This window comes from Artibeus jamaicensis, unplaced genomic scaffold (assembly GCF_021234435.1).
Source record: "Artibeus jamaicensis isolate MK-2021 breed Jamaican fruit bat unplaced genomic scaffold, CSHL_Jam_final contig_519, whole genome shotgun sequence".
NCBI classification, from domain to species: domain Eukaryota; kingdom Metazoa; phylum Chordata; class Mammalia; order Chiroptera; family Phyllostomidae; genus Artibeus; species Artibeus jamaicensis.
Window position 1 is genome coordinate 12,685,335 of NW_026521871.1, and position 25,340 is coordinate 12,710,674.

General features: G+C 38.3%; 1 protein-coding gene and 1 pseudogene across 5 annotated transcripts in view; both read left to right on the forward strand.

The window, feature by feature from the left end:
- The window catches only part of SFMBT1 (Scm like with four mbt domains 1), a 112,467-nt gene that overhangs the window by 76,164 nt on the left and 10,963 nt on the right, over positions 1 to 25,340 (forward strand). For all 5 annotated transcript variants that reach the window (XM_037134600.2, XM_037134598.2, XM_053668998.1 and 2 more), the window contains 11 exons: positions 4,294 to 4,382; positions 6,334 to 6,580; positions 7,256 to 7,350; positions 8,059 to 8,160; positions 9,408 to 9,558; positions 11,956 to 12,038; positions 15,798 to 15,924; positions 16,970 to 17,083; positions 18,946 to 18,988; positions 20,511 to 20,575; positions 22,791 to 22,930. In XM_037134600.2, coding sequence (XP_036990495.2) covers positions 4,294 to 4,382; positions 6,334 to 6,580; positions 7,256 to 7,350; positions 8,059 to 8,160; positions 9,408 to 9,558; positions 11,956 to 12,038; positions 15,798 to 15,924; positions 16,970 to 17,083; positions 18,946 to 18,988; positions 20,511 to 20,575; positions 22,791 to 22,930 — 1,256 coding nt within the window. The remainder of the gene's footprint in view (positions 1 to 4,293; positions 4,383 to 6,333; positions 6,581 to 7,255; positions 7,351 to 8,058; positions 8,161 to 9,407; positions 9,559 to 11,955; positions 12,039 to 15,797; positions 15,925 to 16,969; positions 17,084 to 18,945; positions 18,989 to 20,510; positions 20,576 to 22,790; positions 22,931 to 25,340) is intronic.
- LOC119041379 (40S ribosomal protein SA-like) lies at positions 777 to 2,191 on the forward strand (annotated as a pseudogene).

Below are 25,340 nucleotides of genomic sequence, written 5' to 3' on the forward strand. Positions count from 1 at the left end.
GGGATGTCAGTGAGCTTCTCTTCAACCATATTTTTAACATTTTGCAAAAATACAGTGTAAGGAAGATTGAGGCATGAAACTATCTGGCCCAGCATATCTCATTTTAAGAGTACTACAGGAAAATTAATCTCATTTTAATTTGAACAAGAGACAGTGATTTCAGCTGAATCTCGTAAAAGGTTAAGAAAAGGGTAGAATAAAATTCTTCCAGAGAAACAGAACTACAGAAGAAATGAACACTGTGTCAGATTAAAAAAAATCGACCTTGACTGGTGTGGCTCAGTGGATTGGGTGCTGTCCCACAGACCAAAGGGTCGCTGATTTGGTTCCGGTCAGGACACCTGCCTGGGTTGTGGGCCGGGTCCCCGGGGGATCGGGGGCCTTTGAAATGCAGCCAAGGAATGTTTCTCTTCCTCTCTTTCTTCCTCTATTCCCCTCTCTCTAAAAAACATAAATAAAATCTTTAAAGACAAAAAATTTAAAACAAGCAGAAAGAAATAGCCTTTTTTGAGCTACCCAGAGTCTCATGCAGCATTGTTTTCGGTTCCTACGTATCTTTTTTTTAAAGATCTTTTTAAAAAGATGATTTACTTATTTATCTTTAGACAGAGGGGAGGGGAGGGAGAAAGGGAGAGAAACATCAGCGCCTACAACCCAGGCAGGTGCCCTGACTGGGAATCAAACTGGTGACCCTTTGGTTCACAGGATGGCACTCAATCCACTGAGCCACATCAGCCAGGGTAGGTTCCTACATATCTTAAAGGGACATTTTCACAATGTCCTGAGTTCTTGATGTCCTGCAAATGAAGGAGGAGGTTTTCTTCAAATTCCTTGCATCAGGAACCCCCTTAGATGGCACCAATCTTGATTTCCAAAAGGAACAGTAGAGCTGAACAAGGAAGAGTGATGGTATCTATACCATAGATCTGAAGAGAACCTGGGAGAAGCTTTGCTCACAGATCGTGCCATTGTTGCCATTGAAAACACTGCTGTTGTCAGTGTCGTATTGTCCAAGAATACTGGCCAGTGAGCCATGCTGAAGTTTGCTGCTGCCACTGGAGCCAATGCTGTTGCTGTCACTTCACTCCTGGAACCTTCACTAACCAGATCCAGGCTACCTTCTTGGAGCTGAGAATACTGATAGTTACTGTTCCCAGGGCTGACCACCAGTTTCTTATAGAGGCGTCTTAATGTTGACCTGCCCAGCACTGCTCTGTGTAACACAGACTCTTTCTTTCCTCTTGCTGTGTGAACACCGCCATACTTTGTAACAATGAGGGGGCTCACTCAGTGGGTCTGATGTACTGGGTGCTGGCCTGGGAAGTTCTGTGCATATGTGGCACCACCTCCCATGAACACCCCTGGGAGCCATGCCTAATCTCTAAGTCTACAGAGATTCTGAAGAGACTGAAAAGGAAGAGCAGGCTGCAGTTGAAGACTCTTTCTCCAGGGAGGTGTTTCCGGGTGCATGGACTGCTCCAGCTCCACTGCTGTGCAACCTGAGGTTGCAGACTAGTCTGAAGGCATGCAGGTGCCCTCTGTGCCTGTCCAGCAATTTCCTTCTGAAGACCTGAGTGCTCAGCTGACACTGAAGATGGGTCTGCAGCCCCCACCGCACAGGCCACTTAATGAGTACGGGCTACCACTTCATGGTCTTAGGCTATTTTTCCATAAGTTCTTAAACAAAATGGAAATAAGGTTGATGAAAAATAAACAGTTAATGGAAAATAAGCAGTTTTTTTAAAAAAGTAACAATGATAGAAGCAGTAGGGAAAAGCATGAGTATAATTTATTAAAATTCAGAAATGAGGTGATTGGAGAAAAGGAAGATTTAAAAATAGAGTAGAAGGTAGCACAGAACTGGAAATTGAAAAATATTACAAATGAAGACTAAGGTAAAGTGAACACAGGAATGAATCAATCATGGATAGTATCTGAAGAGAAATAAGATGAAAAAAAGAAAAAATTAAAATAAAAAGGAAATGAAGAAAGGAATATAAAGGACTTGGGAAAATAATATAGATAGGCAAAAAATAGAAGTCCCTGAAGAAGAAAACCGAAGCAATGAAACAGCAAAATATTTTAAACTGTAATTCAAGAAAACTTTACTAAAATAAAATAGGACCTGAAATACTTATAGAAAGGGCTCAGTGTGTAAATGGGAGAATCAGACAAAGAACGGCGACATCAAGAGGTGTTTTAATTAAATTATTGAACTTTAAAGCAAAAAGTAATCCCTTGGTTATTTAGATTAATTGATAACAATGCTTTAGGTCGAAAGACAATAGGGTAATATATTTAAAAAACTCATTAGAAGAAAGTATGAAGCAAGGGTTTTACTTCTAGCTAAACTGAACTTCAGGCATAAAAGTCATATGCAAACTGTTATGATGTAAAGATTCAAGTAATATTGTTCCCATGAATCCTTCCTAAGAAATCCACTAGAGAATGAGCTTCAGAAAACCAAACGACTGAGGAAACATTAGCATAAGAACTGTGATGAAACATTAAATATATGTTTAGATATAGAACTTGGAACTAAATGATGGTTATAAGGGAGATGGTATAGTTTGTAATGGTGACATGTTCTGACAATATAAACAGAATATAACTATAAGAAATATGGGACAACAGTGGGGAGAGCATGTCATATGCCATGGTATAAGCTCACTCATTGCCTTTTTAAAAAAATTAGCTTTAATGCTGAATAGTTTAATTAACTGCCTTTTAAGTGTTAACTGGGAGTAAAAGCCTATTACTTGAAATGAGATGCTGAAGAAGAGGAGAAAAAAGAGATTGTAGCTAACTTGAGTATTGTTTATAGAACAAAGACAGAGAAAGTAGTTGAAAAATAGACACAACTAAAGTGTTATGTAAAGGTAGCCAGAAGAATAAAACACAAACCTTTCTAAATACTGAAGATAGATTAAGAAGAAAGAAAAAGTATATGTTCAAATAAAATACATCACATTGTGAAAGACTGTTATATACAACAATTTATATAATATTTAACATTAAGACAATTGAGGCCATATATATTAATAATATCAATAAATGTTAATGGGCTTACTCATATTAAAAGTAAAAAACAATTTATGTTGTCTCACAAAGCAAAACTTAATTCTGTGTCATATACAGGAAACATCATATTTAAATGGACAGATTCTAAAAGGATGTAAGTATAGACAAAGCTACATAGACAAATGCAAATAGAAAAGAAAGTAGGAGACTCTTTCCGGTGTCTGACACAGGTGGACTGCTTTGTCTCATTACAAGAGACAAAGAAGGATACTTTATAGTGGTAAGCTGCACTGGTAAAAGGAGACATGGACTATCTATATGCAGCCAAAGAGTGTTCTCTAGTATATCGTATTTTATGAAAAACAAAAATTGTGTACAAAATGAAGGAGAAGGAGAACATATACAAATGTATATATGAACATGTTGTTGTTTGCGAACTACTCCAGATTTAGTTGAAAAGATTCCCTTGGCTGGTGTGGCTCAGCGGGTTGAGCACTGGCCTGTGAACAGAAAGGTCACTGGTTTGATTACCGATCAGGGCACTTGCCTGGGTTGCGGGCCAAGTCCCTAGCATATGAGAGGCAGCTGATCATGTTTCTCTCATGCACTTTCTCTTTTCCTTTCCCTCTCTCTTAAAAATATAAATAAAATTTTAAAATAAAGAAAAGATTGGTTATGAAGTGATAGTTGTTGAATCTCTGTATAAGAGGATTCATTATATTGTGTTCTCTGCTTTTATATGTATTTGAAAATCTCCATAATAAAAAACAAACTAGATAACTTTTGGATAAATTATATTAACAGGGACTTGGGACTGTTCCCCTTGTTTTGCATACAACTCTTATTAAACTAACCAGAAAGCTCTACCTAGGAGGATTTTTGTCTCAAGCTCTCAAACCATTGCCCAGACTCTTTTTTTTTTTTTTTTTTAAGATTTTATTTATTTATCTTTAGAGGGTAAGGGAAGGAGAGAGGGAGAGAAACATCAATGTATGATTGCCTTTCGTGCATCCCCTGCTGGGAAATGGCCTGCAGGGAACCTGCCTGCAACCCCGGTATGTGCCCTGACTGGGAATCGAACCACGATTATCTGGTTCGCAGGCCTGCGCTCAATCCACTGAGCTACACCAGCCAGGGCCAGACTCTTAAATATTAAAATGATCTACACACCTGAAAACCATTTTCACTGGTTTAATTTGTCTGTTTTCTGTTTAGTTTCTCTGTGTTCTGTGGCTGACATTAGTAAATCACTCATTTTACTTTCTTATCTAGGCATCAGAGATAAGGTTTCTGACTGGGAGGAGTTCCTGCGGCAGACTCTGGCGGGAGCCTGTAGTCCTCCTGTTCCGCTGCTAGAGGGCGTGAGTATTACTGCTTTCAGAATCAGTCTAGAAAACCCTCCCAGTCTTGAGTGGTATTTATTCTCTGTCCGAGGAATCTTAAAATTGGTTCCTCATTTACTACCCCGAGGCAAATAAGCATTTTTACTACAGACTAGGCAGGGGTATTGGGAGGTTTGACCTTAACCCTGAAAGGTTACAAACTGTTAGCTTGCTCAGTGCCTAAACTGCAGAAGTGTCCAACCTTTTGGCGTCTGTGTACCGCATTGGAAGAAGAAGAGTTGTTTTGGGCCACACATTAAATACATTGCAACACATAATCACGAAAAAGCCTGTTTTAAGTAAATTTATGATTTTATGTTGGTCCACATTCACAATCATCCTGGGCTGCGTGCGGCGTTACCCACCCCTAGTCAGTATTCTGAATTAGTTGCTAACACATAGAAATCTATTTTTCCAGATTATTTTATACATCTGGAAAATGTGGCATTTTGGGGCTCCCACTCTGTCACTGAGTAGGGGTTGATTCTACTTTGAGCATGGGCACTCATAACTCCCACAATGGGTGGTATGCGAGTCCCTTTATTCCACCACTCGGGAGATAGTGCATCTATGGTACTTCTATCACCTCCTACTTTCAGCAGTCCCTTCAAGTTATGTAGATTTTGAGCTTGTTAGTAATTATAGATTTCTTGTTTTTATGAAATTAGGTTGCTGGTTAAAACATTTCTAAGTTATGTTTTGTTACTTTCTGTCAGACTAGTATTATTCTTTGAGACATATGTGAAATACAATGTATGAAGGCTCTAATTTCTCTACATCCTTGACAACACTTGTTATTTTCTTTTTGGTTAAACCTGTTCTAGCAAGTGTGGTGTAGTATCTTATTTTGATTTAGGGAAATCACTTTTCCCTAATGACTAGTGATGTTGAGGATTTTTCTTATGTCTTATTTGAGATTTGTATATTTTTTTAAACTGTCTTTGCTCATTTTAAGAATTCCTTATAAATTCTGGTTGTAAGTCCTATCAAATAGATGATTTCCAGAAATTATCTCCAATTATTTGGATTATCTTTTCACTTTCTTGATATCATTTGCAGCATAAAAGGTTTTTTTTATTTTGATATAGTCCAATTTATTTGTTGTGGTTTTTTTTTGCTTATGTTTTCGATGTCATGTCTAAGAAGGGTTTGCCTGACCCAAGGTCCTGAAGATTTACTCTCATGTTTTCTTACAAGGTTTCAAATGAGTTAATAAAATCCTGTACTACATTGACCTCGATTCTGCCACTCTGATCTTTAGCTGTCATTGGGTTTTTCCATTTGTTTATATGTTCTTTTGCCTAATAAGAATATGTGTCCAAAAAAAAAAAAGAATATGTAAGTATCACAGAACAGTTATTAGAAAAAAATGTAAGTTTGAATATTAAGAAATGGTTATATGATTATGATGTATTAAGTAACAAATTGAAAAACAGTATATGTCGCTCCCTTTAAAAAAAATGTGTTAAAAAGAAAATAAAAATGAGAGAGTGAGAGACAGAGATTTGTGTCCAGTCTCAAAGAATTTGTGCCAAAGTATTCATTGTGTTTTTTTCTTGAAAGTGGGGTTGTGGGGGATTTTTACTGTAATTTTTTCTTTTTTTTTGGTGATCATATTTGCTTTTACAACTAGAGACTAATGACATTATTTTTTAAATCCTTACTAGATGAGACTGTATGACATAGTTCTAGAAGTAGAGATCTGTTAGAACAGTTTGTTACATTACAGGTAGATTTTTTTTTTTAAAGATGAACATTTTTATACCACCTACAAATAACACTATAGAGTCTTGTATGGTATTAGACAATTCAATATCACTGTCCTTAAATGGGTAAAAATATAAAGGCTAGTTTGAGGTTATTTAAAACTTGATTTTTAAGTATTATGTTAACTTCTCATATTTAATTATTTCACCTTTTTTGCTTACAGCTTCGTAATGGGAGGAATCCTTTAGATCTCATTGCTCCAGGTTCCAGGCTAGAATGTCAAGCGTTCCAGGACTCTTTAAGTGCTTGGATTGTTACTGTAGTCGAAAACATTGGGGGAAGGCTGAAGCTACATTACGAAGGCCTTGAAAGTTCTGACAAATTTGAACATTGGTTGTATTACTTGGATCCATTTCTTCATCACGTTGGTTGGGCAGCTCAACAGGGGTATGAACTTCAGCCACCATTAGGTAAAGAGTAACATAACATTATTTAAACTATTACATTATTGTTATATTTTTATTAATATTCATAAGACTGAGAAATTCATTATTCTGCATATTACAAAAGCCTTTGTTACCTTGCATGATAGAAATACTGCAAAAAAAGTATACAGTGTTACTAAATTAAACACCTCTTTTTCTTGTAGTTTTATTGCTTTTGTAATTTTCCACAGATACTGATATACATACTTCATAGACTTCTGCCCCACCTCAGACTGACCTCTTACCCAAAATTAAAGAAAAACTCCCTTGGTAGCATTCATATAGGATGAAAGTGGGACAGATCTTGGGTTCAAAGCACAGTATTGATCAAGAGATTACAACTGGAGTTACTGTTTAAATCAGCTTGCATTTGGTATTATGTGCCCCATTTTGGATGTTGTATTATATTATTTGTGGGCTACAGTAGTCCTTATGTTGTCACTATAGGCATTTCAGTATACTTAACTATCTGGGCTCTGAACAGAGGAGGCAAGGTGCTGAAGTGAAAGTGCAAGTTCTTTGAGTGAAGATAGTATAAGTGGCCTTGAACCCTTTTCTTTTCCCAATGGAAATTGACTTTTATTTATGTGAATGCTTTCAGAATAATTATTAAGTGTGTAAGTTCTGTCATTTAAAATCATCTATCTTGTTTTACTAAAGCCATCAGACATCTGAAAAATGAAACGGAGTGGCAAATGATTTTGGCTAAAGTGAAAGAGGAGGAGGAAGAGCCATTACCATCTTACTTATTTAAGGTAAATGCAAAAACAAGTAGAGTAAAGCAATTTGAAGGAAATGCAAAGCATCAGATAACCCCTGGAGCCAGTGAGAGTGCCGTGGTAAGAAGGAGGGAAGAGATTTGAAAGCTGGAGTAATGGTCGTCCTTTTCTTCTAAAAGCAGTCTAGGTTATCTGCGAAAGTTCTCTTAAATCATTTTGAGACTTTTCTGCTCTTTAAAAATTTTAAAAAAATTAGATTATGGCTGACACACTATTATTTTAGTTTCAGTTGTACAACATAGTGGTTAGACATTTATGTAACTTACAGAGTGATCACCCTGATAAGTCTAGTGTCCACCTGACACCATACATAGTTATTACAATATTATTGACTGTATTTCCTTATGCTTTACTTCACATACCTGTGACTGTTTTACAACTGGCAGTTTGTAATTCTTACTACTTCTTTTCCACTATTAACTACATAGCCTTGACTTGTTATTAAATAAACTTATTTTTCCTTCAGGTAGTCCTTATGTTCCAAATGTGGAGAGTAGGAGTGCCTCCTGTGGTTTTACTCCTGAATAATTCTTTTTTTTAGGGAAGAAAATGATACGATTAGATGGTTTTTCAGAAGCTAGACAGTTTCCCTGTTTTAATTAGGAGTAGTAATCAGCTATATATAAGTATAAAATTAATGTGAGAATACTCTATTTTTATTCCCTCTTGGTGTTTGCGTTTCAGGACAAACAAGTGATTGGTACGCATTCATTCTCTGTAAACATGAAACTGGAGGCTGTGGATCCTTGGTCACCTTTTGGGATCTCCCCTGCTACCGTTGTCAAGGTAAAATGGGGGCGACTTTCTTGGTAAGAATTCCTGTCAGGGTGACTGGTTTAGGAAATTGGTAGTATTTTGATTTCAGGCTTTCCTAATTCAACCATTGTTTTTTCTAAACTGTGAAACTAGAATTACTTCTGTACGCATTTTGTGTTTGTACTGCCCAGTTCTCTGTGGCCCATTCCTTCTTCTGAACTTGGTTGCCCCAGCCACCCAAACCCTGAGCACCAGAGTAGAGGGGCATGTTTTTTGAGGGGCAAGCCTAGCTGTGGTAGAGGAGGCTTAACTGGCAGGGAGGCCATGGTACCTGAAAAGTATAGAGGTGGGCAGGGTCATCAGTGTCCAGTGTGGTACAGGGCTCCTTGAGCTGAGGCAGTGTGTGGGGAGCAGGTGACTAGTGTCACAAGATCTGCCAGTTGGATTGCTCCAGCCATGGGTTCAGGTTCAGACTTTAATCTTTTGAAAGACTGACAGAAGTAAGGCTCATATTAGAAGTAAACACAAGAACTGGGCAGGTTGTCAAGGTGCAGTTAGTTACTCAGTTACTAGAACTGAAGCATAAAGGAGAGGATTTCAGTTAAAGACAGATTTACTGAAAGTAGAACCAACAGTCAAGTATGACTAGAGGAATAGTTGCTTTGATACTGAGTCATCCAGTCTGTTGAGATTTAAAGTTCCCTTGCCTTGGAAGGAGATTATTCTTAGAACAGGGAGGGATTCTGTACCTTCAGTGGGGTCAGAAGGCCCTAATTGGAGGCTGAGGGCTCTGGGATTGGAGGGAGCCAGAGGTTCAGAAAACCTCTTTGGCACTCAAATCTAGGCTAGGATCTGAAAATCTAATATACCCGTGTGCCTGACTCCTCACTAATCCTAAACTAAATTTTTTTGGGGGCCATAATACTTAGATTTGAATCTAGGTTCTGCTTGTTTTTGGCTGTGTAACATGGGGCAAGTTATTTAACCTCTTTTTAAACTTAATCTTTTTATCATCATAATGAGGTTGATAATGGTGCCTGCCTTGTTAGATGTTAGGGAGATTAAAATTGAATTAATACATGAAAAGCATTAAATTAAAACAGTGCCTGACACAGATAACATTTATTGAGTATGTAGTAGTAGTAGTATTAATAACCAGTGTAGCTATGAACTTTTTTTGGTAACATGTTCAGCTGTGCCAAGGAAATGACATGTGTGTGTGTACACATATACACATAAATCATTCATCTATTTTATCAATTAAATTGTATGTACAGGTTTTTGATGAGAAGTACTTTCTGGTGGAAATGGATGATTTGCGACCGGAGAATCATGCAAGGCGATCTTTTGTGTGTCATGTCGATAGTCCTGGTATTTTCCCTGTGCAGTGGAGTCTGAAGAATGGTTTACACATTAGCCCCCCTCCTGGTATGCATTCATTCTTTTTTGAATTGTTTATCAGGAACTTTCCCTGGAAATGAGGTTTATCAGATGGAATTACCTTTATCTTTTGTCCCTCTCTCTCTTCATGCCCCAGCCTATCCTTAACATTTTGGGAGCCCAAGACAAGTATAGATGAAGATCTAGATTTTATATATTTACGTATTTGAAAGTTATAAATGAAGTGGAACTATTTCGTGAAGTATGTTCCGTCCTCTGAACTGACAGATGCATGTTCATGACGACTTGGGATCCCATGATAGTTCTTTCTGTCGTGATTCTGTTGGGAGGTCGCAGAGGCGAGGGGGTAGAGACATTAGAGCCAGAGCTAGGAGGTAGATTGGCGGCGATTTGGGGGGTTTCTGGGCCTCATCTTAGAGGGAGGCCGTGGAGATTTCAGAAAAAGGTTTATAGTCAAGAGTAGGTTGTAGAGAGGCTGTAGATAAGAAAGTAGCAGCTCGTATTCTGGCGTTTGCAACTTGCAAAATAGAGTCTTTGACCTTTTAATCAAGGTCCATAAATATGACTTCGTTGAGCTTGAGTGAAATTTTTAAAAATTCTCACCTGAAGGTATGTTTATTGATTTGAGAGAGAGAGAGAGGAAGAGGGGGAAAGAGATGGGTTGCCTCCCTGACTAGGGATTGAACCTGCAACCTAGGTAATGTGCCCTGACCAGGATCAAACCCACAGCCTTTTGGTGTATGGGACAATGCTCCAATGAACTGAACCACCTGGCCAGGGCTTGAATGAAATTTTTAGTATTTTATAACTTGGAGTATCTGGAAGTGTTAGATGTTTATCTGATTTTTATGTCAACAAACCACATTTTTTGGGCAGTCTGTTTATCCTTTTTAAGTAGGCTTTTGATAAAGCAGGGCTTTACTCTCTCAGTGTGGACTGCTGTAACATGTGGTTGAAGTGCTCTCTGTGTTAACAGGAGTCATAAACCCAGAACTTTTGCCTTCTATTCAGCTTTGATTCATCCTACATTCATTTATGGGATGTTTGCTATGAACCAGGCATTGGGATTGTCATTGGGGAGACAGAAGTGAGTACAACACATTTCCTTCAAGGAGCAAATGGGGGAAAACAGTAACAGAGCCTCCTAGGTTCTCCTTCATCAGTGAACGGAGAGTGGGAATGCCTGCCTGGTGGTGATGGGGTGAGGGACACATCTGCAAGAGGAAGTTCTGTTTTGCAGGAATGCTCGGGACATCCCAAGTTCTTTATCCTGCTTGCTACCTTTATGTGAAAAGAAAATCCAGTTATTAAAGCTATTGGAGCTTTCAGCATTGTTAAAGACAATTCAACTGTCTTTGTAAACAGAAAGAAAGTAGTGGAATACGTAATTGAAAATAGCAGGTAATTTGCTGTGAGGAATTGAGTTGGATACAGGGGGAGAACAGGAAGCCAATCTGTTAGGCAAAATAGGTGATTGCAGGGGCCGGTTTGGTTGGAGGGTGGCATAGTCTTGAGTAGCCTGCCTTGTGCCTGTGGGCTAATAAGGTCTGTAGAGCAGAGAGCAGCGTAGACACAACAGGCCCAGTCTAGCTCCTGGCACACAGATGCAGAGACTTCTTCCAGAAACCCTAGTAAACTTAAGTGGAGAGAACTTTTTTTCTGAAATGAATTCATGATTCAGGTCATAAGACCATTGAGATTCTGTAAGGCATGAATCTGAAAACCAGTGTCAAAAATATTGTATCTGAAGGAGCTAAGATATGTTTAAGGAGATAGCTTTATGAAAGAAAAAAAGTCTTTACTGATTAAATAGTACTGGGGTCTCTTTTCCTTTTAAAAGAGCCTAAGTCATAATAGAATTGATAATAAGTTAGATTTGTTGGTACAAATCAAATCCACTAATAATTGTCTTAATTTTTTTTGTAAATTGCCAGTAACTAATCATAAAATACTGTTCAAAATAAATGCCTAGTTTGAAACATAAAAGGTTAAAATTTATCCAAAGAATTGTATTGTCATGTAGTTTGACCACATTTGCTTTATTTTATCAAATTAACAATGCTTTAGATTTGTGTTTCTCCCCTCTCTAAAATGATCAGAGTCCCAAATTAGCAAAATTAAAAGTTATGAGCCCTGGCTGGTATAGCTCAGTGGATTGAGCGAGGGCCTGCGAACCAAAGGATTGAGGTTCAATTCCCAGTCAGGGCACATGCCTGGGTTGCAGGCCAGCTCCCAGCAGGGGATGCACAAGAGGCAACCATACATTGATTTTTCTCTCCCTCCTTCTCTTCCCCTCCAAAGGTAAATAAATAAAAAATAATAAATTAAAAAAAATAAAATAAAAGCTATGAGTGAACACTGGGCAGAGTGTAAAGCCAGGAAGCCTTGTGTGGTACGAGTCATTGTTCTTTTGTCTCTACCTAGGCTATTCAGGCCAGGACTTTGATTGGGCCGACTACCTCAAACAGTGTGGTGCTGAAGCTGCTCCCCAGAGGTGCTTCCCTCAGGTGAGAAGCCCAACTCCTCGTGGCTACTGCTTTGGGACTGCTTCCTGTGCTTTTTATGATTATTACCCTGAAGTCAGTCCTCTCACTCAACCCAAATACTCATCTTGATTGTAATACAGTGTTACAAGGAAAAATCCACTCACTATAGAAGTTAATTTATTTAAGTAGTATTTCAAGTTTATCAGTTTTATTTTTTATTAGCTGAAGTATAAATTTAAAGTTTTAGTTCATAGTTATTTTTGATGATTCAATATTATGAAAAAATATTAAGTGGAGAAAATTGTTAAACTTATTTAATAATGATATTATTATTGATATTAATATAATAGTAATTTATCAAAATAAAACCATGCACATGGTTTACAAAGCCAAATAGCTCTCTGTTCGGTCCCTTTCCACATTCTCCCTTCCCACGAGTACTCACTGCCTGTTCTTACTGTTATTCTGATATATTTCTCATTTTCAAAATAATGTGCTACAGTCTTTTGAATCGTTAATTTTAAACATATCTGGTGGTTCTACATTATGGTAAATAAGCATTTAGCTATTTTACATTACCTTTCTCTTCCGTCTTACCCCTCCTACCAGCTCTTCTTTCTGTTAGAGTTATATTACAATTTTTGATTAAATCTGAATTGAGTATTTACATTATCATGTGCATTCAGGTATTATTCACAGCTGAGCACTACAGTATTTTATGATTGTGTCCGTTTTAAATTTGTCCTTGTTTTTCATAGTTTAATTTTCTTTGTCTTATTGCTAGTTTACCACACCATCTAGTAGCCTTCGAAACTATTTCCACAAAGGCAGTCACGTTAGGAAATCTGTAATTCCCCTCCTTTATGAAACAGTATATTTGAAAGATGGGAGAGACATGGATAATATATGCAGAAGTTCCCTTATCTGGCTCTATCAGACAGATAATTGGTGGGTTAATTGAAAGTCAGATGAATCAGGGAATCATCTTTCTGATGAAAGAGTCTATTTTAATTTACAATGTATAAATATGCATTTTATTTGTTAATCCTTTGGTAAGGCTTTTCTTTAGAGAATAGATTGTCAACCAGAGCTTTTTCTTATATAAACTGCACCTGGCATAAACCCTGTGATTTTTCAGTAGAATGACAACTTTGATACTTTGAAACAATATGAACACATAATTTTTAAGCAATCAACCATTTCTGCATGTATCTGAAGTTCCTCGATTAGCACATGTTGCTTTGTCTCCATCCACCTGGGAAGTGGGCCCTGAGTGAGATGATTGTGCAGAACACAAGCACCTTTGCCTCTGTGCCTAGGTCATAGTCCCACATTTGCAGCCAAGTACTCACTCAGCTGCCCTTCAGCATTTCCCAGAAAAGTCTTTGGTTCAGCTAGACTTGCGTATTTTCTTTTTAGTCAAAGGGTTTTGTTGTTGTTTTAGGGTAGAAGGGTTTAAAGTACAGTGTGTTCTCTAGGCATGTTTTCTTTTTCCCATATCCATGGCCACTCTGATACCCTCATGTTGGAAACCTGTCATTTCTAATATTTTTTTAGAGATTTCTCTTAGCAACCTCCATTTTTCTCTGCATTCTAGGCTTGTAGTATAGTTTTAATTCTGGGGATTAAAACTGCCCTCCAGTGCAGCCCGAGGAATTGACTCTCCCCTTTCTGTTTTGTGTATTTTATTGTCTCCTCTTTCTTTCTTGGTTTACTGCCTTGTTTTGATGGAGTCCATCTCTCAGTAGCATCCTGAAATGGAATGCAAGGGAGGTAAATATTTGTAGGCTCTGCATGTTTGAAAATGTCTTCATTCTACTGACTTGAATGATTATTTGGCTCAGTGTGGAATTTTAGGTCAGAAGTTATTTTACTTGAGAGCTGAAAACCTTCCAGTGTTACTGTCTCTGCCTTCCAGAGAAGTTGAAAGCCATTCTTATTTTTGATCTTTTGTAGACAGCCTGCCTCTTGCTTCTTCCCTGGAAGGTCATAGAATCTCTGTCACTATGTTTCACAGTGATGAGCCATGGTGTGGCCTGTCTTCATCCATATGCTGGGTTTCCATTGAGCACATTCTTTCTGGACATTATGTGTCTTTCTGTGCTGGCAGGTTCTCTTGAATTTCTTCCTTGATTTCCTTCCATTTCTCTCTTCTCTTTTTCCAAAATTTAAAAAAAATTTCTATGCTGGGCTTCTGGATGAGGCCTCTACTTTTCTTTTCCTGTTTTCTGTTTCTTAGTTTTTTTGCTTTGCTTGCTGGATGATTTACTAAATTTTATCTTTCAACCCTTCTTTGAGGTTTTAATTTTTAATACCACATTTCTGATAACCAGAACTATTTTTGTTCTGAATATTTGGTTTAAATAGTATATCATTCTTGCTTTAAGGATGTGGTAGTTTTTTTTTGTTTTTGTTTTTTTTATCACTCAGGATGTTAATTATCCCTGCCTTTTGGGAAGTTGTCTTCTTGCATAATCTGTTTTTTCCAAATTGCTTGCTTTATCTGTTTTGATCTCTAGCTTTCATATATTTAGATGTCATGCAATTCTGGGTTGTTTGCTTATATTTCAGAATGGAGAGCTAAAAGAAAAAGCTGATTCAAAGCTCTAGGTTGAGTATGTTGGTGGGGCTTGTCAATCTTGAACTTCCCTGTAGGGTGGGATCTGACTGCTCATTTGTTGGGGTCACATAATCCATATTTTTGTGTGTTTCTTCTTAGGTTTACCATGTTACCAAAGGAAGTCTCTTTTAGTCCCTTGCCTAAACAGTAGAGGCAAGGGCTGGATCTCTCACATTTCCTGTGCAAACCCCTGTTGTGGGCACTGCATGCATACCCTCCGCAGTTCCTTTGTCTTCCCGTCTGGGGATTTTGTGCATTACTCTGGGGGATAAATCTCATCTTCTGTAGGAGAGGGGAAGGGACAGTTGCCCTGAGGTGTGGAGTGGAGGAGCTGATGGCATGACCTGAATTTCAACAAACCTCTTTGTTTCAACTATTTTACTTCTACCTATAGTTGCTTTGTAACTGGTGCTGTCAGTTCTTAGCTCTCTTCACTGTCAGCTTAGATTTACCTTTCTTTAATCTGCTAAATTAGGTCTAGACACTATTCTAAATTTTAGCATATGAAATGTTGTTGTTACCTCCTCTTCTCTTTACCCTAGTAGGTTTATGTCTTTAAAAAAAACACTTTAATTATTGTGAATTGTCAGAAGAAAGAGAGAACAAATACAAAGATTCAGTTCTTTAGTTTGATCTAGAACCTGCAAATTTTTAAAACACATTTTAAATGACCCTTTCTCCTTGTTCATCAGCCTTACCTATCCTGACTACCTTTTATGATATACATAGCAATAAGAACCAGGTGGTTTATTATATGATAGGGCCCTTTATGGGAGGGACAGTGAACCAACAGTGGTGAAGAGCCATCTGGTTCCAGGCACAGAGCCTTAGGTACTGTATTTTATTGAAACCTCATAATGACTCAGTGGGACAGGTATTCTCAACGTCATCTGACATACGAGGAATCTGAGGCAGAAAGAGCTTGCATAGCTTGAGCAGTGTCGTACAGGTAGCAGTAATGCAGGTATATTCTGTCTTCAGAGACTGCATGTAACACTAAGAGAACAGACATTTTTTCTTTGTTTCATTAAGAAACAGAAAAAAGTAAATTCATAGCTTTAAGGTTATTCTAGGATTAAATAACACTTGGAAAAGGTGTTGTAGATTAGCAAATGAGTAAATACTTACTATGTTTTAGATTTGATTCATTTATTTTCTAGTCAATTTCTGAGCATGAGTTTAAGGAGAACATGAAGCTTGAAGCGGTGAACCCTCTTCTTCCTGAGGAAGTGTGCGTTGCCACCATCACTGCAGTACGGGGCTCCTACCTGTGGCTCCAGCTGGAGGGTGAGTGCCATTATCCCTGGGAAGCCTTGTCGAGGCTGCTCTTTGCCTTTTGTGTTCCCCCTATAATGTGGCTTGTTAGACTTAATCGATTAGCCAAAAGGGGGGCTTGTTCAAAGACTTCTAATTTATAATGCAAGATTCCAAGCTAAAACTTTCTTTTCTTATCCTTGACTTCCAAATGTTAGAAAGGAATATGACTAAAAACCCTTTATTTCAGAGTCTTTCATTTTTTTTAAAGGGAAAGTATAAGTCAAATAGTATATATTTTGATATGATCAAAATACATGAGCATGAGCATTAACAACCAGCTTCTGCAAGGGATAATATTTTGGTTGACCCCATTCATTAGAACCAAAAGTATGTAAAGTAAAAGATATTAAAAGTAACATTCAACACTTGGACAGGTTTGTGGGTGGACGCATTGGCTAAGTACTCAGCGCTGTAGTTACTGTATGTGGCCTGGGGTTTTGCTTTTATTTGGCTGCCAAATAGACTCAGTACCTATGTTTCCAGTTTGTAGAATTGGCATTTGGTATATCTATCGAGTACAGTATTGAATATAGACTTCTTGGTAGTTTTTTAACCTTTGCTGTGCAACTTGCCAGTGTCACTTACTGATTTGAATTCATTGATCTACTTTCTGGCTTGTCTCCAAGTACCACAACTAATGTTCTTGTTGAGGAGAACTGTCACTTTTGCCTTGTTTTCCAATTATTTCAGGGAGTCGACTGATATTTGTCAATCGTTTGAATGATACTCCTGGTAGTTCATTCTACCAGGAGTTGCTTAATTGCTATTCCCTAACTAAGGGTCACCCTGTATATTCACTACCCATTTTGGTCTTTATACAGCTATGTGTGAAAGACAGTTAACTTTTTCTTCTTAATGTTTGTCACACGTGAAAAAGTATGAGTTTTCTGTGAAAGGAACTTGTTCAAGAGACTTTTTGTCTATTTTATTGCAATAGCAGAACACTGATTGTCTAGGGAATAGTTTATGAAGAAGAGTATTCAATGGTCTAAAAAAATTTTTTCAATCTAAACAGGTTCTAAGAAGCCCATACCTGAATGTATTGTGAGTGTGGAGTCCATGGATATATTTCCTTTGGGCTGGTGCGAAACCAACGGCCATCCCCTCAGCACTCCTCGTCGAGCACGAGGTACCTGTCCATTTCTGGACATTTCAGAGAAAAACAGCACGAGGTCCTGGTTGTTTCTTCCTGCATAGGGAATTATTTATTGCAGCAAACATTTATTATTTTACAGTTTCTGTGGATTAGAAATCTGGGTACAACTTAGCTGGGTCCTCTGGATCCATCTCTCTCAAGGCTGAGATCAAGGTGTCAGCCAGGGCTCTAGTCATCTCAGGTCCCTACTGGGGGAAGATCTGCTCCCAAGTTTATGTACAGGATTGTTGGCAAGAATACATTTTCTCATGGACTGTTGGACTGAGGGCCTTAGTTCCTTGCTGACTGTTGGTTGGAGGCTTCCCTCAGTTCCTTTAAACGTTCTACCTCCCCTTCCCTCTGTAAATAACTTTATTGAGATATCATTTATATCAGTGTTCCCCAACTTTTTTGGCACCAGTTTCATGGAAGACCATTTTTCCACAGACCGGGGTGGGGGTATGGTTTCAGGATGGTTCAAGTGCATTACATTCAAGTTCACCTCCTGCTGTGCGGCCTGGTTCCTAACAGGCCCTGACCAGTAACAACAGTCTGCAGCCTGCAGGTTGGGGATTCCTTATTTATATAACAAAAAATTTTGGTCTTTTAAAGTACAGCAGATCTTTGAATAATGTCATTTTGTTCAGCGACATTTTGTTACAACATCGAGATGCCATAGGAACTTAACTCTGGTTTATATCGATTAGCCTAAAGTAAAATTGGTTTTGTTATATGCCATTTTGCTTGAAGTTGCAGAACCTATTGAAGATGTTAAGTGAGGACTTCTTGTATACGATTCAGTTGTCTTTAGTACATTCACAGAGTTATGCCACTCTTAACACAGTCAATTTGAGAACATTTCATTGTCTTAAGAGAAACCCATACTCCTTAGCAATACCTCTTTACCTCCTGCTCTGGAGTCCTAGGATATTACTAATCTAATTTACATATGTATAGATTTTTCCAGTTCTGGACAGTTCCTATAAATGGAATCATACATTGGTGTGGTCTTTTGTGACTGGCTTGTTTTACTTACAGTGTTTTCAGAGTTTATTCATGTTGTAGTATATATCAATGCTTCATTTTTTCTTTAATTTTTTAAAAGATTTTACTCATTTTTAGAGAGAGGAGAAGGGAGGGAGAAAGAGAAACTTGAACATGCGGTTGCCTCTCATGTGCCGCCTACTGGCACCTGGCCCACAACCCAGGCATGTGCCCTGACTGGGAATCGAACTGTGATCATGTGGTTCACAGGCCTGTGCTCAATCCACTGAGCTATACCAGCCAGGGCAGAAGTTTTAAATTTTGATGTATTGCAATTTATTTTTTCTTCTGTTGCCCGTGCTTCCAGTATCATACACAAGAAATCATTTCCAAATCCAATGTCATAAATATTTTCCCCTGTGTTTTTTCCTAAGAGTTTTATAGGTTTACCTCTGTTCGGGTCTTTGATGTACTTTGAGTTATTTTTTTTTGTGGTATAAGGTAAAGGTCCACCTTCATTAATGTTGATACTATGTTTTCCCAGCCCAATTTGTTGAAAAAAGACTACTTCCCCTGTTGAATGTGTTACCACCCTTGTCAAAATCAGTTTTTCTTTTGAATATCTATTTCTGCTTAGAAAATACTCATAGGAATTGATTGACCCAGGGAGCCTTAATTATTTTTGATTTTTGTAAAGACCTAGAAAATATGCTTTATTTTAAATATTCAGACATATCAGCACTTGTTTATAGTACCTGCTAGTTAGAAATATATAACCAGGTTTAAAATATGCTGATGTGATTTTAACACATACATAATTTTTCTGTCTTTTAACTTTCCTTGACATACACATTTTTGTATTCTTCTTACAGTACACAAACAGAGGAAAGTTGCAGTGGTTCAACCTGAAAAACAGTAAGTAATATAATAGTATATTTGACATTTGGAAGTTAGAATGTCTAGAAAAAGAAATAACTAAGAGTATCTCCTCATATGTTACTTTCTCAGAGAATCATGATCCTTTAAGTGAGCTTTTGATAGTTTACATACTTCTCCTTATAGTATATACATTGCCTAAAATGTCATTATATACAGAAGGGTAAAATCCATTCTGAAGATGTTCCCCAGTTTGAGTTTTCTTTTGCTTTTAGAGCTGGGAGTCATTTGAATAAGAGGAAACAGAATCTCAATGCTGGAATTTGTTAAGGTAGAGCTAAAAGGGTAGATTAGGATATTATTTGTTACAGTGAAAAAAAGCTTGATCTAGAAGACAAGACTAAAAAGTAAAAAGGCGCATGAAAGGTATGCCCTTGTATCCCATCTGGAGACCCTTTGTAGCATATCTTCCTGCACAGTTTACGAGAAGTAATTGGTCAGTGTTGCCTTAAAAATACAAGGGTTTCTATGTGTATGCATGTGTTTTTAAACACTGGGTTTTCAATTTTGTATGATTAGCTCAGGCTGTCATAACAAAATGCCACAGACTGGGTGGCTTAAACAACAGATTTGTTTTCTCATAGCTCTGCAATCTGGGAAGTGAGGTCAAGGTACCAGCCTGATCTGGTTCCTGGTCAGGGCTCTCCTCCTAGCTCACAGACTATCTTCTCACTCTGTCCTGTCATGATAAGGACGGAGAGGAAAGGAGATCTTTCTCTCTTCTTATAAAGTCACCAATCCTATTGGAATAGAGCCTAACCCTTACCTCTTAAAAGCCCCGTCTCCAAATGTGGTCACACTGGGGATTAGGACTTCAACATGGATTTTAAGGGGACACAATTCAGGTTATAGCAAATTCTATATAATTTATAGCTGCTTTTGTGGCGATGTGAGTAATAAAACTGACAATAGAGGTAGAGAAAAGGGCTACAGAATTCTATTCGAGATAGCGACGTGAGAGAACAGGAAAAAAAATCTGGCCTCGGGTTTTTCCTTGATTTAGTTGTCCAAAGTTTTAGTAAGGAAGTAGTCTAAAAAGATAAATTACCCTTTTTTCATTGATTAATGCAAATACAGTAATTCTCTCTTAATAATATAATTTATTTTTAGTTTTGACACTGATGGAAGAAAACAAGATCCGATATTAGAAATGTTTCCATTCTTTGACAGTTAACAAATAGTCTACTTGTGTTTTAAGAATCCCAGAAGGAATTATATAACTGTTCTTCACATGAATGAAAGTTTGTTTGAACATGCAGTATCACATGTCTTTAGACTGTTGGCTTCTTAGACTGTGTACATAGTTTTAAGAAACAGTTGCTATTTTTAAAAAGTGTAATCAAGAAAGCACCTTCTGTTACAGAATTTGCAGTCTGCCACTTTTGCTTTCTTCTTAGATTTGAAGGAAACTAACTCTTATACTTTACTGACTTTAAGGATTATCTTACTGTTTTGTTGTGTGTGTGGTGTTTTTTTGTTTGTTTGTTTGTTTTTTACTCAGAATACCATCCTCAAGAACTGTCCATGAGGGCATGAAGAATCAGCAGCTGAATTCCACTGACTCAGGTATAAGTGCATGCTTTCTTAGGGAAAAGAGGACCTTTAGTTTCTTTTAATGGACAATATCTAAAAATAATATGTTTGATTTACAGGATGTAGTTTCATAGAGGAGTCTCTTAACTGTGATTTTAAAGAGTTATAGTTGTCTAAATGTACTTATTAGACAAGATCGGGCACGTTCAGAGTGGTATGGCCATAGACTAAGATGTACTTATTACTAATGATCTTTAGGATGACATCTCTGTCCACTTATAGTAATTGTAGTTATTCTTTACTGATCACGTAATGGGTATAAGGGCTCCAGAGGTCAGTATTATTATCCCTGAGTTTAGATAAAGAAACTGAGGATTTTCAGCCAGTACTCTTTCTTAGACAAGGTGATTGAGAGGTGGATGTATATTCTGCTTTAAACCCTTTTTATGGTATTCACAGTTTGTATATATATTCCATAATTTAAAAAAATAAAGCACTGGAAAAACAGTTGTCCCAATACCTGATAAATGAGACAAAGTTGTTTTTTTTTCCTGGAGGCCCAAATCTTTTGTCCAGCAGCCTCTGCCCAGAACTACTCTTGACTCTCCCTGTGCTGGTTGTATTATGTTTAGCATCTTGGCCATATGTGTTCTAGCACAGGTTAGGCATTTGGATTTTATTTAGTAAATGCCTAGAGAAGAAAAGAAATCAGAATTTGAAGATATCACGCAGCTTATGAGTAGAAGTGTCAGAAATGGAACTCGTATCTTTCTCAGTTCCAAACCTGCATTTTTCTCCTCTACCCACTGCTTTTTCATTTTATCATTTATACATAGAGAATCAGGGCTGTTTGACTCTATTTTTGATGAATTACTGGCCATTCTAATGCCTACTGAAACTATAGAATTAAGACATTAATATCTCCTACATGACCACAGCCAAGTTTGGGTTTTGTGATAGGTCCGATCACCTTGGGAGAAGAATCTGAGACTCTTATTTACATGTAGGAGTTTTATTGGGGAGTGCTTTTGAGAAAACTCCTGGGAGGGGTGAAGGAAATAGGACTGGGTAGAGGAAGAAGTCGAGCCACAATTCACTGTTAACAGAAGTTTCTTCCAGTCCCACAGGGATTGTTGGTGCTGATTTACCACTCAGAATCTGCCCTGATTGAGACTGTTATTGGAAATAGGCTACTGCCCCTCTCCAACTCACAAAGGGTGGGAATCTTCAGCAGGGTGGGTCTCTCCTACTGAGGTCAGTTCTAGGCTGAGTGAGGGTAATTCCAGGATAGACTTACAACTGAGAGCTATAAACTGCCAACATTCCCAGCTGCAGGGAGCATAGATGCCTTAATCCTGAAAAGTGGGCTCTGGGTGGTGGAGTTCAATTGGAGAACTCATGTTCAAGTGGACATGCTGACCACTGTGCTAAGACTACATTTTAGGTGAATATTATGTACTTCAGGGTCCTGTCCACAGTGGGCAATATATACATATCTCCTTTCCTTAACATTAGTTAACAGCATCCATCAGAATAGCTTCTCTGTGCTTAATATGAAAATGAAGATGTTTTAGTGTCTTTGAATTTTTTATATTCAGCAGCTGAATTGCTAACCACAATGAGGGGATTTTAAAAATGTTATATTGGAGTACAGTGTTCATACAGAAAAATAGTTGAAAAAAGGGGTCGCTAGGCCCATTTATACCTCGCAGTAATTAAAGAACTTAGAGGTGTGATCATGCGTAATTTCAGCCCTCCGAGAAATCCCAGAAATGGAAGGGGGCCCACATCATTGAAGGCTGCCGTCATACTACTTTGGTGGTTTTAAGAGGACAAACTGTGGTTCTAGATAGTATTCACCCATCACTCCCTAGAAATATGCTAGAGTAGATTATTGAATAGTTGTTTGTCAGGAATCATCATGGGTTCTGGAAGTAAATCTTCCACTTTCTTTATTGGTAGAAGTACATGGCTTTGGAGCAGTGTCACATAACCTGTAGGAGTTAACCTGCATGTAATTCAGAATGTTGTCTTATGTCAGCAGAGTGATAAGCTCCATCCATAAGAGAGTTGTAAAATCTTAAGGGATCTCTCAGGTGACATGTTAAGCTTCAAAATATGTAATTTCTAACTTTATATAATGGTCAGCGTGCTTGTTCCTCCCCCCCCCACACCTCCAGTAATCCAACTTTGGAAATGGGTTGGAAGGTGACTATGTTCTGAATATTTGTTTCTCTTCATTTCCCAGTTATGATTAATGGAAAATATTGCTGTCCAAAGATATACTTCAACCACCGTTGCTTCTCAGGGCCATACCTTAACAAAGGACGAATTGCTGAGCTTCCTCAATGTGTAGGACCTGGGAACTGTGTTCTGGTCCTCAGAGAGGTAAGGTTCTGGCCTAGAGTAAAGAACTTGGAAATTTTACAGAAGTCTCATAGACTCATTCATACAAGGATCTACCTATATGCCATGGATGTGACAACTCTAGGTTTTATTATAAGTGATTAACTTTTTTCATGTTGGACAAGAAATTGGGCACAATTATTTATGGTCCTAGGGAACATTTTTTTCTAAGCAGTTCTTTACATAGCAGTCTCACTTCTGTCAATGTAGCAAGGTCTCCTGTGAGACCACATGAGAACTGAAAGAGTGAATGAGAGACTTCCAGTCAAGATGGTGGCAGAGGCAGACATGGCTCGAATCTTTGCACAGCCACATCAAAATCACAACTAAAGAGTAGTTCCAGCCAAGATGGAGGTGTAGGTAGATATGCTTCCCTTCCTAACAAAAACAAAAGAAGGATAACAGTCAATTTAAAAACAAAAAACCACCAGAAATGCCAGAAAATCAAATTGTATGGCGGTCCAACAACCATGTAGTTAAAGAAGAAACATTTATCCAGGCTGATAAGAGGGGCAGAGATGGGAAGCCAGGGTGGAGAACATGCGCAGCAAGGCAGCAGCTGCTGGACGTGGGCTGGCAAGGCATCTGGCAGACTGGGCAGTTCCACACTTGTGTGCAGAGAAGCCAGGAAGAACAATTGGGGAGATAGAAAAACTGCGCAACCCAGGGTTCCAGCATGGAGTAATATATCCTCAAAACCGAAGGCTGTAAAAACCTGTGGGGATTGTGGTGGCAGGAGAATCTCCTTGTCTCACAGGAGAATCTTTTGGAGAGGCCCACAGGATCCTAGAACGTACACAAGCCCACCACCCGGAATCAGCCCCTGAAAGGGCTCAGTCTGCCTGTGGGAAGTGAGGGAAAGTGGGGCAAGAGCTGGGCAAGCTAGCAAGCATCATTGTTCCCTTTCTGACCCTTCCCAACATACAGTGCCACAATGGAGTTATGTGGGTTAGAAGGAGAAGAGGAAGACCAAGAAATTGAAAACTTACTTGAACAAATAATGAAGGAAAACTTCCCTAATCTTGTGACAGAACTAGACATGTAAGTCCAGGATGCTCAGAGAGTTTCAAGAAGTTTCTTGGGACCTTGCTTGGACCCAAGAAGACACATATCAAGGCACATCATAATTACATTACCCAAGATTAAAGATAAGGACAGAATCTTAAAAACAGCAAGAGAAAAGGAGATAGTTACCTACAAAGGAGTGCCCATCATACTGTCAGCTGATTTCTCCAAAGAAACCTTATAGGCTAGAAGGGGTTAGAAAGAAGTATTCTAAGTCATGAAAGGCAGGGACCTACATCCAAGATGACTCTATCCAGCAAAGCTATCATTTAGAATGGAAGGGCAGATAAAGTGCTTCTTAGATAAGGTCAAGTTAAAGGAATTCATCATCACCAAGCCCTTATTATATGAAACGTTAAAGGGACTTATCTAAGAAAAAAGATCAAAACTGTGAACAGTAAGATGTCAGCAAACTCACAGCTATCAACAACCGAAACTAAAAAACAAAAACTAAGCAAACAACTAGAATAGGAACAGAATCACAGAAATGGAAATCACATGGAGGGTTATTAGTAAGGAGCAGGAGGGGGAGAATGGGGGAAAAATGTGTAGGGAATAAGAAGCTTAATTGGTAGGCAAAAAAATAGACGGGGAAGTTAAGAATAGCATAGGAAATGGAAAAGCCAAAGAACTTATATATACGACCCACGGACATGAACTAGGGGGAAGGAATGCTGGTGAGATGGGGGTGGTGCAGGGCAGAGGGGGATAAAGGGGAGAAAAAATGGGACAATTGTAATAGCATAATCAATAAAATAAGAATGCAATGAAAAAAATTACAACTAAAATATAGAACATCTAGCTCAGAATCATCATAAATTGAGTTGAATAGAAGTTTGACAACTATGGAATTAAAGAAACCACATTTATCCAGACTGGTAGGAGGGCACAAACTTGGAATAGGCTGGTCCCACACCCATGTGTGATGGATAAAAATTTGGGAGGGATATCTCAGGAGTGAGGAGTCCCAGACCCATACCAGGCCTTCCAGCCCAGTATTCCAGTGCCCTGAAGATAAGTCCCCACAACTTCTGGCTGCAAAAAACAGAAGGGATTGAATTGGTGGAAGAAACTTCTAGAGCCCAAGAGCTCCTCTTAAAGAACCCACATACGGGCTCATTTACTCAGACTCATTCCCTCTGAGCTCCAGCACTGGGGTAGCAGCTTGAAAAGCACTAGTGGCACATAGGGACTAACTGAAGTGTTTGGCATCAAGGTGAACAGAAGCCATTGCCCGTTTGCTAAACCTTCACCCCACAGAGCTGGTAAGCTGGTGCCATATCTGAGATTCCATCAATATACCTAACACTCTTTGACCTACCTTGGA